Below are 16683 nucleotides of genomic sequence, written 5' to 3' on the forward strand. Positions count from 1 at the left end.
TGAACGCTGTCAGTTAAATTAGCAATTTCTTCAGAAGATTATAGTCCACATAATAATTAGTTGTAAATATTTGAGTTAGTTCTTAAATAGAGTGTTCTGCACAGTAACAAAGCTAATCATCAGGGTGATCAGAGGGCTGGAGGACCTCTCCTGTGAAGACAGGCTGAGGGAGCTGGGCTTGGGAGAAGGCTGCGGGAAGACCTCATTGAGGCCTTCTAGTATTTAAAAGGGATTATAAACAGGAGAAGAATCAACTTTTTGCAAAGATAAACAGTGATAGAAGAAGGGAAAATGGTTTTAAGCTCAAGGAGGGAGGGTTTAGATTGGATGTCAAGGGGAAGTTCTTTACAGAGGGGTGCTGCCACGGGCTGCCCAGACAAGCTGTGGATGCCCCATCCCTGGAGGTGTTCAGTGCCAGGTTGGATGGGGCCCTGGGCAACCTGGTCTCATACGAGATCTGAAGGTTGGGTGGCTCTGCTTGTAGCAGGGAGGTTGGAACTCAACAATCCCTTGAGTCCCTTCCAACCCAAGCCATTCTGTGATCTGCTCTTGTAGGTGAATTTGTCAGCTATCTTATTAATGGCATTGATTTCATTATGCAATTAAAAATCTTATAAACTTTAACTTAAATTGGTGTCCTTTTTCATTCAAGGCACTATGTTAATCTTCTTTCTGCCTCTTTTCTACTCATTGTCAACATCGTGCTGCAGCAGATTATTTTCATGTTATGCACTTGATGTGTAGTTATCTTAAGATGTATAGTTAGCAGTGTTCAGTGAATAACAACTAAAACAAATGACAGTGGTTTTTCTCTCAAGGCTAACTTTATAATTACTGGATGATTGGATATTACTGATTGGAGAAAACTTAAATTTTATTTTTCTGTCCAAAACTGCTTCATCCTTCTCCCTGTCCTTCTCTTTCTTGAACAGTAATTTGTTGTCTTCTGCTCTTTTTGTTGTTATTCATTCTCTCCCACTAATGCATTTGTCCCTTAGATTTTTAATCCCATGTTCCAAGTTTATACCTCTGTGATAAGATTCCTGAACCTACTTGGGGTGGATTCTGAAAGAAGTATCTAGTGAGATTAATACCTATTTGTCTAATAATTCTTTAGGCACCACTGACTGTATTGGCTGTATACCTCTTGATTGTACATATTAGGCATAGACCCCAGGTTCACACACAAACACTCAACTTGGGTGTCAGTCTCAGAATGAATTTCACCATTTTCTTGGCTTTGTTATTTTCCATATCTTACCTTTTAAATAGTGCCTTGAACTGAATCATTGCTTTTTCTGTCTGCTCTGCAACTGATTATTTCTGATTATTGAGCAGTAATTGCATTGCTTTTTGAACTGGGAGTTATGTAGCATATGGTAAATCTTTCAAAAAGAATTTATTTTATTTTTTTTTTCAGAGATTTGTTTCTACAAATCTAATTGCTTGTTTTCAGGGTGCTGCTCTTTTCAAGGCATAACTGTCATTTCACTGTTGTAAGAATGACATTAGTATTAATTTTATTACGCAGACTATGCCTGTCGCCATGGCACTTCTGAGAGATGTTCACAACCTTTGTCCTAAGGAGGTTTTAATGTTTATTTTGGATTTGATCAAGTATAATGATAACAGGAAGAATAAGGTAAAGAATGTGTTTATTTTACTCTCTCACTTCTTTTGCTGGAAAATCTTAAAGTTAATACCCAGTATGATATATTGTGCCATTAATGTAAATACAGGAGAGTTGATAAAAGGTGATGTGCTAAACTAAACAGTACATGTTAAGGAATATTCTGTAGCTGACATTTGAGGTGACATTTTGTGTTTTTTTTTTCTCTCTTGGAGAAAGCTCTGTGCTTCTTGACTTATTAAAGATCTGCCTGTCTTCATTTGGACATATACTTTACTTGCTTTGGTTTTTATTTCATTAAGATCCATTTTTCCTTTTTTTTTTTTTCTTTATAAAATATGATGAAAGTTAGCATTTTTTGTATGAATGTGTCATGGTTTTGTGGTGTTCCTGTCAATAGCATTGGAAGTTAAGCACTTTTTTCCCACTGAAGAAGAATATCTAAAAGAGCAAGGAAATAATCTTTTGTTAATGACATGCACAGAACAGAATGACCTACATCTAGTTAAGTAGAAAGTGAAGCTCGGCTTAGTGTTGTTTCATCACTAAACTGAATCTCCTGAGTTTAAAGTATCATCTTGAGTTTCTTAGCATGCAGGACACATCTAAAGGATGATTCTTTAAGGTCCTAAGATGGTAAGAGGTTCCACCTCCTTAGTTTAAGAAGTCCAAAACTGCAAGGATGATTCCAAAGTAATCTTTGGAATTTCGAACCTGTTGTTTAATGGAACAAACCTGGAGCTCTTAAAACTACACTTTCTAGTATGTAGAAGCCAGGAGTACTGAAGTGGGAGGATGGTAGAAAGTGGAGAGGTAGAGTTCGGACATGAATGCTAACACCTATTGTCACAGGATGTGCTGAGTTGTACCAACATCTCTCCACCACTAAGGGAAAGATCCCACTTCACTTTTCCATATGTCCCTTCTAAGTATACACTTGAAACATTCTGCTGTATCTATCACTCTTTAAGCTTGCTTAGGTTAAATTAGCTGATATGCAAACTCAGCACTTCATTCTGCTTTTATAATTTTTATTTCTTTTTATAATCTCATTTCTATCCTCTCATTCTTTAGTAAATTAACATGACCAATAGATGTCACAGCTAGCACAAGGGAAGGGCTTGGAACTGTGAGGCCAAGAAAAGGAGCAAATGCAGAAGCAAGATTTTCTTTACTAAGCAGAAGTGAGGCATTAATTAGTTTGCTTCAAGGGCTCTTGAAGTGGCTACTTATATAAGCTCTCTGATTTTCAGAGATGTCTGGCAACCATTAACCTTGATAATCTTTGTACTGAGTAGAGAGAGAGTCAAGTAGTTATGGGTGCTTGATTTTAGAAAGAATTACTTCTATTTCTAAATGTGGAAAATTTTCAGTACTTGACTTTTCAATTTTTGTAAAATAATGTATTACTATTAATATGTTTGTATTCCAATGTGCAGATTAATGTAATACAGGGTAGTTTATCTGCTTGCTCAAACTCAAATCCAGTTTTCAGGACAAATTTGGTTAACTGTTTTGCTTTCTCACAGTTTGTCACATGGTTTCTGTTTTTAGATCTTATTCTGTAGCAGTGCTTCAACATTACTCAACTTTTTAAGAATATATTTTGTTATATCTTGTATTTAAATGCTGTTTTTATCTAGTTTTCAGACAACTACTATCGTGCTGAGCTGATTGATGCCCTAGCCAACTCTGTGACTCCTGCAGTCAGCGTGAACAATGAAGTACGAACACTGGATAACTTAAATCCTGACGTTCGACTTATCCTTGAAGAAATTACTCGTTTCCTAAACATGGAGAAGCTTCTTCCTAGCTACAGACACACCATTACAGTCAGGTGTGGTTTAATAATCAATGAAACATAGAATGGCCTGGGCTGGAAGGACCTCAAAGATCACCTAGTTCCAACCCCCCCTGCAGTGGGCAGGGTTGTTAACCAATAGATCAGACTGGCCAGGAACACATCAAACCTGCCCCAGGGATGGGATGTGTACAAGTTCTCTGGGCAGCTTGTGCCAGTACCTGACTACCTTCTGAGTGAAGAATGTAACATCTAACCTAAACCTCCCCTCTTTCAGTTTAAATCCATTTCCCCTTGTCCTCTCACTACCTACTTGTGTAAAAAGTCAGTCCCCCCCTGCTTGTGAGCTCCCTTCAAGTACTAGAAGACTGCAATAAGGTCACCCTGGACCCTTCACTTCCCCAAGCTGAACAATCCCAGCTCCCTCAGCCTTTCATCATGGGAAAGGTGCTTCAGCTCTCTGAGTATCTTTGTGGTCCTTCTCTGGACCCCCTCCAACAGCTCCACTTCCTTCCTGTACTGCAGCCCCCAGGCCTGGGCATAGTACTCCAGATGGGGCCTGAGAAGGGCAGGGTACAGTAAGACAGCCACCTCCCTCTCCCTACTAACTGCCTCTCTTTTGATGGAGCCCAGGAGAGCTGGCTCATGTACAGCTTTTTGTTCACCAGAACCCATTTTGTTGTACACATACAAGAGAGCAGTCACTACTTTAGTTTTAAACAGCAAACTCATTGCTGTTTCCAAAAGTTGGTAGTGTAAGTTTGTCTTGACTGCTCTGTTGTTCAAGATTAATCTCTATCAGTGTAGACTGTTAAGATCAGACATAAATTGATTGTGCTTTTGGTTCTTTAATAAGAAATCTATGAGAATTTTGTGAAAAGTGTAATTGTAGCAATATCTATAGAGCATATAACACTAATCTGAGCTATTTTTTCTGTGCAAGTACAGTTCTATTTAAATCAATCTGAAATTAATACAATGAATTTTTCTTCAGTATTTCTGCTTAGTTCATAGTTACTCAGTGCTATGTGTTTATACTATAGAAATAAGTGTTGATTGGGGTAACAATTCTAGAGAAAGACTACTTGATTCTAAAGGAAGTAATTATATACTCTGTGGGTGGCATTTTGGAAGCCTAATACAAATTTTCTTTCTTCTGCTTCTAGCTGTTTAAAAGCTATTAGAGTGCTTCAAAAGAATGGTCACGTCCCAAGTGATCCTGCTCTCTTCAAGTCGTATGCAGAATATGGGCACTTTGTAGATGTCCGAATAGCAGCATTGGAGGCTGTGGTTGATTACACAAAAGGTACTCTTTCATGTATTTTGACAATTTGTAACACTTGTGATGTAGTGAAAGGTTTAACAATTACCTTGTTAATACTAGGTTGAAGTATCCTCCACCAGAAGAGCTTATGTTGATGTGTTGATAAGAAAGGCTGATAATGCAAATGTTATGAAGATGTGAGCATTATTTCTCAGTGTTTCGTAGGTTGAATCAGACATCTGAAGTTTTGATATAGTGAGTGGACTATATGATGAGTAGTGGTAAGGGATGCTGAGGGCTGCTGCTGATTTCCTTTTACACCATTTCTAGTGCTCTTAATTCAGTTGAGTTCAGCGATAATTAGTAGAGTTCTTGGTTTTGCTATGTCTTCTTACTATTCTCTATTTTATTTTTCATGTGTGCATTTTATAACTACATTTTGGAAACTTAAATTATTCTAATGAATATTGGTTTGTTCTACCTTGCTATTCATTATACACAGACGATATGAGATATTCTCTTTCATAACATGATAAATGTAGTTGACTGATGGAGATCTTTGGGAAAAAAAAAAATACTAAGTAGCTTTCTTGAATGTCATTTTGAAGTTGAATTTCAATCCTGAGAGATTTTTCTAGAGGGAATTAGAAGCTAATGATTTTCATGTATAAAATTAAGTACTAGGTCACCAGTCATTCTGGATCCATGACACACTGTATGTACCACTTGATACCCCTTTGAGTGGCAGGACAAGGGAAGATGGTTCAAAATGGAGGGAGAGAAGATTTAGGTTGGATATCAGGGGGAAGCTCTTAACAGTGAGAGTGGTAAGGTGCTAGAACAGGCTGCACAAAGAGGTTGTGGATAACCCATCACTGGAGGTGTTCAAAACCTGGTTGGATGGGGCCCTGGACAGCCTGGTCTAGTATTAGGTATGGAGGCTGGGGCCCTGTCTGTGGTTGGGAGAGTTGGAGCTTCATGGTCCTTGAAGTCCCTCCCAACCCAAGCCACTCCATGATTCTATGAGTGATTCCCAGATGGAATTCAGAACTCTGTTGATGCTGTGCAGCACTCTTTCTGTTATGTACCTTACTTTGTTCCTTTTTTTCATAGAGTTAGTGGAAAAATTTGTTGGAGAATGGAAAGCTTACTCATCAGCCTGCTTCCTTTACAGTAATCTCATTAATTCATCCCACCCTTTGGAAAGACAAACTGATAAAAATAATGTTTTCTTATTAAATTCTTGACCTCTTAGAGTTATTGTTTATATTTAATGGCTGACTTGGTTAGGAAAGGGCTTGTTTTAGAATAATAGAATCACCAAAGTTGGAAAAGACCTACAAGAATACCTAGTCCAACTATCTACCTACCACCACCAAAATTTCCCCACTAAACCATGTCCCTTAGGACCACATCTAAACGTTTTTTGAACATCTCTGGGGACAATGACTCAACCACCTCCCTGTACCTGACCATTCTTTGCAAGAAGAAATTTTTCCTAAGATTCAAACTGAATCTCACCTGGCCCAACTGAGGCCATTCTCTCTTGTCCTAATGCTAGTTATGTAGGAGAAGAGGCTGACACCTGCCTCACCGCAGCCTCCTTTCAGGTAACTATAGAGGGCAATAAGGTTGACCCTGAGTCTCCAACAGACTGAACAATCCCAGTTCCCTCAGCCATTTCTCATAAGAATTGTGCACCAGATTCCTTACCAGCTTCATTGCTCTTCTCTGGACATGGTCTTTCTTGTAGTGGGGGGCCTAAAACTGAACACAGTACTCAAAGGGCTGCCTCCAGAACTCTGTACAGAAGAATGATCATCTCCCTGCTCCTGCTGGCAGTGCTATTTCTTATACAAGCCAAGATGCCATTGGCCTTCTTGGCCATCTGGGAGCGCTGTGGCTTGTGTTCAGTCAAGTGTCTGTCAACACCCCTAGGTCTGTTTTCTCAGTGCAGTCTTACAGCTGCCCTGCCCTAAGCTTGTGGCATTGCCTGGGTTTGTTATTGCCAAAGTGAAGGACCCAGCAGTTGGTCTTGTTGAATTTCATCCCATTGGCCTCAACCCAGCTATCCAGCCTGTCCAGATCCCTCTGTAGTGCCTTCCTACCCTCAGGCAGATAAGCATTTCATCCCAGCCTGGTGTCATCTGCAAACTTAATGCCTTTATCCAAGTCATTAGTAAAGATATTAAATAGGACAGGCCTTAACACCAGCCCCTAGGGAACACCACTTGTGACCAGTCACCAACTGGATTTGACTCCACTCACCAATGTTTTCTGGGTCTCGCTCTCCAGCCAATACTTTACCCAGCAAGGAGTGTATGGGTATGCAGCATGGGCTGCCAGTTTTCCAGGAGAATACTATGTGAGACAGTGTCAGAGCTTTACTGCAGTCAAGATAGACTACGACATCAGCCTTTCCTTCATCCACCAGGTTGGTCACTTATCATAAAAAGAGATGAGGTTGATCAGGCAGGACCTGCCTTTTACAAACCTGTGGTGACTGGACCTTATCACCTGATAGTCCTGCAAATGCCATGTGGTCTCACTCAAGATGATCTGTTCCATAATCTTGCTGGCACTAAGGTCACGCTCGCAGGCCTGCAGTTCCCCGGATCTTCCTTACAACCCTTCTTGTTAATGGGATTCACTTTGGCAAGCTTCCAGTGCTCTGGGACCTCTCTGGTTGACCAGTACCATTGATAAATGCGAAGTCTTGTGAAGTAATATATTACATCTTTAAAAGAGCTGATCAAAATGGGATGAAGCATAAGTAAGGTAGGGTAAGTTGCCCAAAATATTCTACAGATACAGGAAAACTCAAATTGTAAAAAATAGTAGAAAGATTACTGGAAGAAATTGAGATTAATGGAAGTTTTGATTGAGCTTGCTGTGAGGTCTGGAAACAATGGATTATAGAATTCCAGCACTGTACTTACCTTACCAACAACAACTTCTCTGATGATTCCCCATACTGCCTACTGACTGACTATTGTATTGTTTCTCTAATACAACCTCAAATAAAACCAAACTTAGCTCCTGCTGTTAGACTAGGTGGCTGTCGGTGTAAAAGTAAATCAGAAAGCTCAGTGTGCTAACAAAATCCAGCTTCCCATGTAGAAGTTAGAAAGGTTTGTCTAGCAAGGCCCAAAGTCTCTGGCTTTGGAAGAAGAAAGGATGGGCCATGTTGTGCCAAGATGTCTGATTCTCGTCATTCCTGGTTACCTGGTTTCTAGTTCATACAGGATGTGAAACAGCAGATATCAAATGCCTGTTGCTTTTGCCAAAGCTGCCTTTTTAACAGTTTGCATAAAGGGAGCTGACCGATTTTGTTATTTCCATAAAAAGGAAAGTCTGTATTTTCTGGGGCAGTGTGGAACTCCCATGTTTTTCTATCTACTTTCAGGGCAGAAATAGCACTGCTTTTCTTTTTTTTTTTTTTTCCCCCATGTTACTTTAAAAGAAATAATTTCTCCATGGAACAGAAGAAGTTGTTTTCTTTGCTGTTAATAGTAGGCTTTTTCTGCGACATGTTAACTCTAAAGTGCTTGAGGCAGCTTATAAGGACTTGGGCAGTTAATCTAAACTTGAAGTGAACAGATTTTATTAACATTTTTAAAGGTAGCTTTTAATGGTTCAGTGACTATTAGCTGTTATGTATATGCTTCCAAGAAGTTGCATGTTTTTAAAGGTAACTACAAACTGTCCTCAATAAATATCCATGACTACCCAATTGCATGAATGAAAATTTCAAGTCTCACAGGTGCTCTGCTGCAACTGAGAAACTGGCATCAGGCTAATAAGATTTAATAAGATTTATTTTCCTAAAGATCAGGTTAAATTTATCACTGCTCCCCAAAATGTCGTTTTGCTGTACAGATTTGAGGAGCGGGATGAAAGCATTAGTAGCAAAGCTTTGGAAGTCTAGCAGGCCTGCTTTATAAGGCAAGTATTAAAGCAGGCATACTTTATTTCAAGCACAAGTAAACAATAAAAGACTTCTCTAACCACAAGAGCTATTGTGCTTCTTCATTCTGTTATCCGGTACTATCAGCCTAAAGGATTCATCTCCTAAGTGGCTCATTCTCATATCATGAACTATTTAAAAATCCTTTTTCTTTTTTTTTGCAGTTAAAATGATTTCAGCTTTCTTACGATTATGATTTAATATGTTCGCACATGTTCTGTTTTTCTTGCTGCATGGTTATATAATATTATTTTTCTTCCATGCAAAACAACTTCTGTATGCAGTATTCTATCTGCCTCTGTTCCAAGCAGGGTAGCTGCCAGGAAAAGCACTGTGCATGGAGTTAAGCGCAGGCAGCGTCTAATCCCTTCAAAGCATGTTCTGTACGTAGCTTTTTAAAGGCTTCCCAGATTTTTAAGGCAATTCTGCAGCTGTGGTCCTGGTCTGTTCAGATGCATCATTCAGAATCAACCCAAACTGCATAACTGTGATCTGAATGGTGCAGAATGTAAGCTAGTAAATCCCATTTAGAGTCAAAGAATAACAGCCTTGTCCTATCCCTCATCAGTGTCAGCCGTTCTGTTGTAGCTAGATTGCAGGAAGAGCAGAGCTAACTTTCAAGTGGCCTGCTAAAGACTGTTCAGCAAACACAACTGTTAAAATAAGATGGTTTTGTCTTTGTGTCAGGCAGCATTTTCTAAGAAGCACATGCTGATAGGACTCAAACTATATTTTAATTTCAGAGTATGCTGATGTTGAAAAAACTAAAGAGGGCTTCAGAGTATGCTTAGAGCTTAATGTAAGCCCTGTCATCTTCCTCTTTCTTCATGGTTTACAGATAATAGTCACCGATTGTTTTGTATAAGAATTGTCTATTCTCTGTTCTATATGAAAAATACTGTGTAGATTGTTGAAATGATATTTGGATGTATTGGTACTGCATGCTTCCTAAAGTAAAGAAGGTTGTTTTCTCAGTGATTTTTATAACCGGCACTCATGACAAAATCATGTGCTAAGAATCAGAGTTGGTAGTTACTGAACAACATGGGCATGAAGGAGTTATGTGCATATTACTATTTTTCTGTGAAGTTAAGCCATATAGACCTCCCTTTACTTTTAATTTGCATTATTATTAATGAAATTTCGGCTGCAGTAATTCAGACCTCTCGTGCTAGGTAATACAGGAAGCCGTGACCATCTTGTACAAACTTCTGTTTTTCTGTCTACTGATAGCTATTTTATTTTATTATTTGCAGTTGATAGGAGCTATGAAGAACTACAGTGGCTGCTCACAATGGTTCAGAATGATCCTGTACCCTACATAAGGTTAGTGAGTTGGTGTTTCTACTAATGCTGGAACTACTGCATTAATTCTTGCTTAGGACTTGCTAGAATACATCCAGTGCTTAGCTGCTTGAGACAATGAAAAACAGTTTATTTCCTTGTTTCTTTACATAAATGAACATGCGTTTTGTTGCTTCAGCAGTTGACACCTCAGAAGTTAATATACATGGTTCTTATTCTCCCTTATATTATTTTTATGTTACATGTTCTGTTCCTCTGGTGAATATCAGTTAGAAATCATTTCCTAATCATAAAGGACATATACAAGTCCGATGTTGCATATGGCAAGAAGATACTGTGATATTTATACAGTGGTTGAGACATAACACATACGATGCTTTGCCAACTGTGAGTGTAAAGCAATTGTTAGACTGTAGATGGGGTGAAAGGATAACATATGAAAATACAGTGTAACTTTCTAGTATTTCCTGTTTCAACTTCATTTTCAGCATTGAGTGATTGTATATTGTAGCACTTTCTTTCTATGGTTACCACTACATCACTGAACTTCAGAGATTAATAGCATTATACACAGACACACACACACATATATATACATACACATACATACATATATATATATGTATATATCTATATGTATATATATATATCCATGACTACCCAGTCTCACAGGTGCTCTGCTGCAACTGAGAAACTGGCATCAGGCTAATAAGATTTATTTTCCTAAAGATCAGGTTAAATTTATCACTGCTCCCCAAAATGTCATTTGGCTATACAGATTTGAGGAGCGGGTTGAAAGCGTTAGTAGCAAAGCTTTGGAAGTCTAGCAGGCAAGTATTAAAGCAGGCATACTTTATTTCAAGCATAAGTAAACAAAAAAAGACTTCTCTAACCACAAAAGCTATTGTGCTTCTTCATTCTGTTATCCAGTACTATCAGCCTAAAGGAGTTTTTTTTGTCCTAAATCTGTAACAGAGCACGGGGAAAGCTTCCTATGCAGAGAGTAGAGTTAAAATTGGAACTCACAATTATTATCATTGATGAAATGTTTCTGAGTCTAAGTTTAAAGCAAAAAACTATCTGCTTTCAGTTCAAGTGTATAAATATTGTAAATAAATACAGTAAGCACGGAATTTTTACATACCCGTACAACTTAAGAGTGGCAGTTTTCCTTTCCAGAAGGACATGCAAGTCACTGGTTTTGTTCCTGTCATTTGCATCGCAGCCATAAAAATTTAAAATATTTAAAAATCCTTTGATGGCAATGTGAAAGCAGTTGATTTGTTAGCCTAACTCCCTCTTGTCAGCATGCTAAAAAGACTGCAGTTAAACGGAATGGTATAATACAGCCTGTATTATACAGCCTGTTCTGTACCTAACTGCTCAGGAGTGATGTCTGGTAATAATGCCTTGTTGCTGCTTGCTTTTTGTTTTGAAATGATTTACTAATAAATTTATCCAAGTATATTGTGTGTTTGAGAAGTCTGGTTTGTAAGAACATTGCAACCGGAACAGACTTTGTGTTCCTAATGTGTTTATTTGGATTTAATAAAAATCCTTTGTATTTTAGGCATAAGATTCTGGATATGCTAACTAAGAATCCGCCTTTTACCAAGAACATGGAGTCGCCTTTATGTAACGAAGCTTTAGTAGATCAGCTTTGGAAACTGATGAATTCAGGTTGGTTTTTATTTTTTCAGTTTTTTAAGATTGGTAGAACTGGAAAGTTCAATTTCTGCAGTTCTCATCCACGTACCTCCTGAACTTCCTTAGTGATGCAGGGTACCACTGAACATATCTTTATTTTACCTGGTGGAGGGAATCTGCTTTGGCAGGGGGGTTGGACTTGATGATCTCTAGAGGTCCCTTCCAACCCCTACAATTCTGTGATTCTGTGATTTTCTTTAATCCTGCAGTGTGCTTTGAGACACTTTGGCATAAAATTATTCTTTGACCCAGATGTTCTCATGGAATGCTTTCCTAAGTGAAGCTGTACCTTTTTCCTCTTTCTTTACTGTTAGGCAGTCTCTTTGCCACGTTTTACCAAATACTAAGAGAACATGAGAGGGTGTCATTTGCATGGATAATTTATTAGAGATTTTTAGAAGAGTATTGTGAACCTCAAGCATAATTTGCCTTCTTTGTTTAGGAACGGTGCTAATGAGATAAGGGTTTACATCTTTATCATTGACCTGGTTTTCATTACTGAAGCAGTTTTATCCAGACCTGACAAACTTCCCGTTAACATCTGTTACATTTCTACAGATCACATATAAACATTCATATAGGTCATTGAAGGCTGTCTGTTCTCTGTGTGTCATTAGTTTGAGTGTTTAAAAGTTCACTGCAATGCTCCAGGGGCTGAAGCCAGGAGACTACTGGTAGTTCAGTTTTGTAGGATTTGCCAAGTGTCAGGCACAGAAAATAAACAATTTTGATGTTCCCATCAGAGAGTTTGTTTTTCCTTTTTCTTGAGAGAAGAGAGCGTGCAGTGTTTTCTTGCAACCATTACTGCTTTTCACAAGTAACAAGCAGGGTATACATTCTTATTATGATTAATGGGACTTAAGCTACTGAAATTTCTATGTATCATGATGACATAATGTTTCAATTTATTTTCTCTCAGGCATAAGTTTGGCATTCCAGGGTGTCCAGAAAGGTAATGTTAGTGTGAGACAATCTAGTAGCCAGGTTTAAAACTACATGATTCTACAATTATGAGTTGTTTTCATTTCAAGTAAGCAAGTGCTAGAAAACTGACTCTGGTGGATGTAGTTGTTTTCTTCTGTGTGAAACCTTATCGATTTAATGGAGGTTCCAGTTCTCAGTGATTGCTGAGAAATTCAGCAACTGATTTTATTTGATCTTAACTTTTCTGCTGGAAAAGGAGAGAGAAACTGACTGGGAATTCCTCACGTTTTAAGAAGCTTTAGTTTGATAAGTTGAGCAAATTATTTAATATTAAAATAGTTTTAAAAGTAATGTTTGTGAATGTGTCATTCTCTGGAGATTATTTTAATGTTAGAGATGTCCAAATTAATATTCTTGTCACGTTCTCCATACCCAACTGGTCATGAGACTTAGGAGAATTTCTTGTACCTGGGTTGTGTGTGTACGACTAAACTTCTGCAAAACACTGTTTAGTCCCATGAAACTCAGTGTATACAGGGATAGATCTTAGAATTTTATTTTTTGATGTCTTGAACAGCCACGTTAACATGGCAGTTGGCACATCTGTGTCTTGTTTACCAGATATAGTTATATTCCTGCTGTGGAACAGTATGTCCAATAAACTTGCAGTCAGTAAAGAGCTGGGCTGAGTTAGCACCAGAATCACTGTTTGCAGCATTGCACCAGATGTTACTTTGTGTTCTGATGGGTGCCAAGCGTGCTTTGACCATTTGTGTTTAAAGATATAGAAGAAGTACAGAGCTTCTGGTGAAAAACAAATCAATAAGACAACATATCTCCAATTTGAACACAAAACATATTGAATATCTAGTGAACTAAATGACGTAATAGTCACTGCAATCATTAGACGTTAGAGAAGAAGTTCATGCATTGCTGGTTCATGCACTCTGTCAGTGTGGTTTTCAGAGGTTACAAATCTCTGTCATATTTAAAAATCGCATGGAATGCACATACAATTGTGGCCAAATCCTGCAGTGTGTGAGAATATCATTTGGTTTATAAAAATGTTCTACTTAATTGTCCAATACCTGAAGAGAAACTTTTATTTTTAAAGCATTATATTTTCCTTTTTTTTTATTGAAAAGACTTAGTTTTCCAGCTAAATATTGAATCTTGTCATACTAAACAAATTCAGCTTGTAACTTACTGCTTTATTTAGAACAGCATCTAGCAGATGAATTTGAATGAACAAAAAGAGGCAGGAGTAGTGAGGGAGGTGTGTCTTGGGCCCAGAAGATGTACACGCTTTGTTGGATTCTGGTTGCTTTAAACTGTCTTCTTTGTGGCATGGGAGAAGATTGTACCTTGTATTAACAATGATGTTTTCTGGATTTTAGGAACTTCCCATGACTGGAGGTTACGTTGTGGTGCTGTAGACCTCTATTTCACGCTTTTTGGCCTCAGCAGACCTTCGTGTTTACCACTACCAGAACTTGGACTTGTTCTTAATCTGAAAGAAAAGAAGGCTGTGCTTAATCCAACCATTATCCCTGAATCAGTGGCAAATAATCAGGAACCTGTGACTACTGCTAACAACCACGGACAGCCAGTAGTATTTCAGAACACTGTAAGCACAAGCCATCTGCATGCATCTCATTCAGCTGGCTTTAAGTCAATGCACTGGTTACTGATGTCATTTTGTATTGTGCTCAATCTGTCTTTGCACCTTATTGTTCTTTATTCCATCCACTTAAAAAGCTGACACGTTCCATACCTCTTTTGAATTAACTGTTTTGCATATAATATGCAAACTTGTTTTTTTTCCCCTCTCGTCATTTATATTCTTTATAAAACTATCTTTTTCCTGTGTTGTTTATGAGACACGAAGTGATTCACAGAAATGTTTGATGCTGTTATGAATTTTTTTTAATTAGACTATGACTATTGCTTATAGGCAAGTTATAAAGTTTTCCCAAACAAAAGCTTTTATCAGTAATTCCGTTAATATTCTATTATATCTTAAAATACATAGATACGCTTCTTTTTAAACAGCTTTAAGAGACAGAAAGCTGGAACTTTTAATTGTTCTTCATTGAACGTGTGAATCTGCCTATCTAGTACTGTGCTCTGAAGGATTTGTAACAACTCCTGAAAAGCTGCATATATTCAGTTTGATATCTTCCAGGCTTTTGAGGTTTCAGTCCTAACACTCAATCCATGATGTAGGCAGAAGATGGATCTTACAAGCTGTTCAAGTTGTCCGTTTTTTCACAATAGTTGCCACTGCTGTAAGGCAAAGTCTTTTGGTAGGACAAAGTTGATTAGGAGACAAAAATCTCAATGTATATGGAAATGATAAGTAATTTTCCTAACAGTTTCAAATTTATTTTTGATAGAAACTGCTTAGGTGTAAATCCTGAAAGAGAATGTGAACAAGTGACTTGCACATTTGAAACTTCTCTTTCCACCCTTTCAAATGGGATTTTTTTTTACTGTTGCTGTTTTTATAATTATCAATCCCATAGTTTATGCCTAAAATCACTTTTGTTCAGAATGATACGGTGTGCAAATTATCATAGTACCATGACAGGTATTTCCAGTAGGGGGAGAAAATGATGGCGTCGTATCCTTACAGCTACCCTGCTTATTTGTAGAACATGTAATAAGTCTTAAGTAAGTACGCACACACATCAGAATAAAATAACAGGACATTTTGGTGCCAGGTATTAGATTGCAGTTCAGTGAATATCCAAAATTTCTTTAGGAGTCAGTGTATCTTGATGGGGAAAAAAATTCCTCTCAGCGCTTCCTCTTCTTTTACTTTCTCTCAGCACAGTGTTCTTTCTGCACAATGAGCTGGATCAGGGGATGTTCTGGTTGAAAAATACTTTATGAATAGTTATTTCCTTAGTCCAGTTCATTGTACATTTATGCAAATGCCTGTGGTGGCTCAGGACAGAAATGTGAGAAAAGGAAGGGAGCTCCTCCCTTGTCACTGCTGGCTTAAGCTGAAAACAGAGTGTTAGAATAAGCCTCAGTTCATGCTTCATCCCTAGTATCTCCTCCTTAGCTTCATCTCCAGTCTCCAATTTGCCTAGATGATCATATTAACACACCTAGAATTGAGTTTCCTCATTAAAAAAGAATGAAGGAGTAATATAAAATAAAGCCTGTCTCTTGCATCAGTCAAAGTTTAAAGTATTTCACAACTGTTTTCTGTTGGGTTAAATAGGAAGGATGAAAAGTGGGAAATACCTATAAAAATGAACAGCTGATAGAATACGCAAGACTAACTAGATTCCTTAAAGCAGTGTATTGTGTATGTTTTGTGGACACAATGAGTTAAAATCAGTGCTGGCAGACTGTTTTGATCTTGAATGTGCTGGAGATCATGAGAATTACCCACTTCATTAAACTCAGTTTCAGTTGCTCAGGGCAAGAATTTTTGGGTTACCCTGTGTATAACAGAGGAGGAGCAGTTCAGATGAACAGCACGTACTCTTTAGAGTCTCTGGTATGGCTTTTATTTGGCTTTCAGTGAGCTTTTAAAAATGCTTACTTCTACAGATACTTCTTTTTCATTCCCTATTTTGTGCATTAGACTTGTTGGAACACCTGTCTCCTGTTCTAATGACTATACGTCTAACTTATTAGATGCTCCTGTTATTTTTATATTCCTCTGACCCTCGTTCTGTTGCTTATCCTAGCAGTAATTAACAAAACAGTTTATTTTTTTTTGATATATCAAAAAATAGCAGATTATTATTACTCATTCTGACTGGCGTTCAACAAAGGAAGCCTTAGTTTTTAAAGCAAATCAGAAGAAGGCTTAGCAAAATCCCATGTGTTGATGAGAGGCTGTCACAGCTTTTCAGCAGAGATTTGGAATGAGGAGAGTCTACGGGGCACAGATTTATAGAAAGGCCATTCAGAAGCAGCGAATGTTGTTTCACACCAACAGTACCATGATTGTGAGAAGGGACAGAAAAGATGCCAATGCTAGATATGCAGAGGGAGCAGGAATAGAAGTAAAGAGAAACCATGTTTGTAGGAGAGGTTGGCACAAATCCATGCAGGGTTTTAGA

General features: G+C 38.0%; 1 protein-coding gene across 4 annotated transcripts in view; it reads left to right on the plus strand.

The window, feature by feature from the left end:
* The window catches only part of TAF2 (TATA-box binding protein associated factor 2), a 56149-nt gene that overhangs the window by 27421 nt on the left and 12045 nt on the right, over window positions 1-16683 (plus strand). For all 4 annotated transcript variants that reach the window (XM_072329056.1, XM_072329057.1, XM_072329058.1 and 1 more), the window contains exons 18-23: window positions 1532-1642; window positions 3274-3467; window positions 4598-4737; window positions 9919-9988; window positions 11538-11647; window positions 13996-14225. In XM_072329056.1, coding sequence (XP_072185157.1) covers window positions 1532-1642; window positions 3274-3467; window positions 4598-4737; window positions 9919-9988; window positions 11538-11647; window positions 13996-14225 — 855 coding nt within the window. The remainder of the gene's footprint in view (window positions 1-1531; window positions 1643-3273; window positions 3468-4597; window positions 4738-9918; window positions 9989-11537; window positions 11648-13995; window positions 14226-16683) is intronic.

This window comes from Excalfactoria chinensis, chromosome 2 (genome assembly GCF_039878825.1).
Source record: "Excalfactoria chinensis isolate bCotChi1 chromosome 2, bCotChi1.hap2, whole genome shotgun sequence".
NCBI classification, from domain to species: Eukaryota; Metazoa; Chordata; class Aves; order Galliformes; family Phasianidae; genus Excalfactoria; species Excalfactoria chinensis.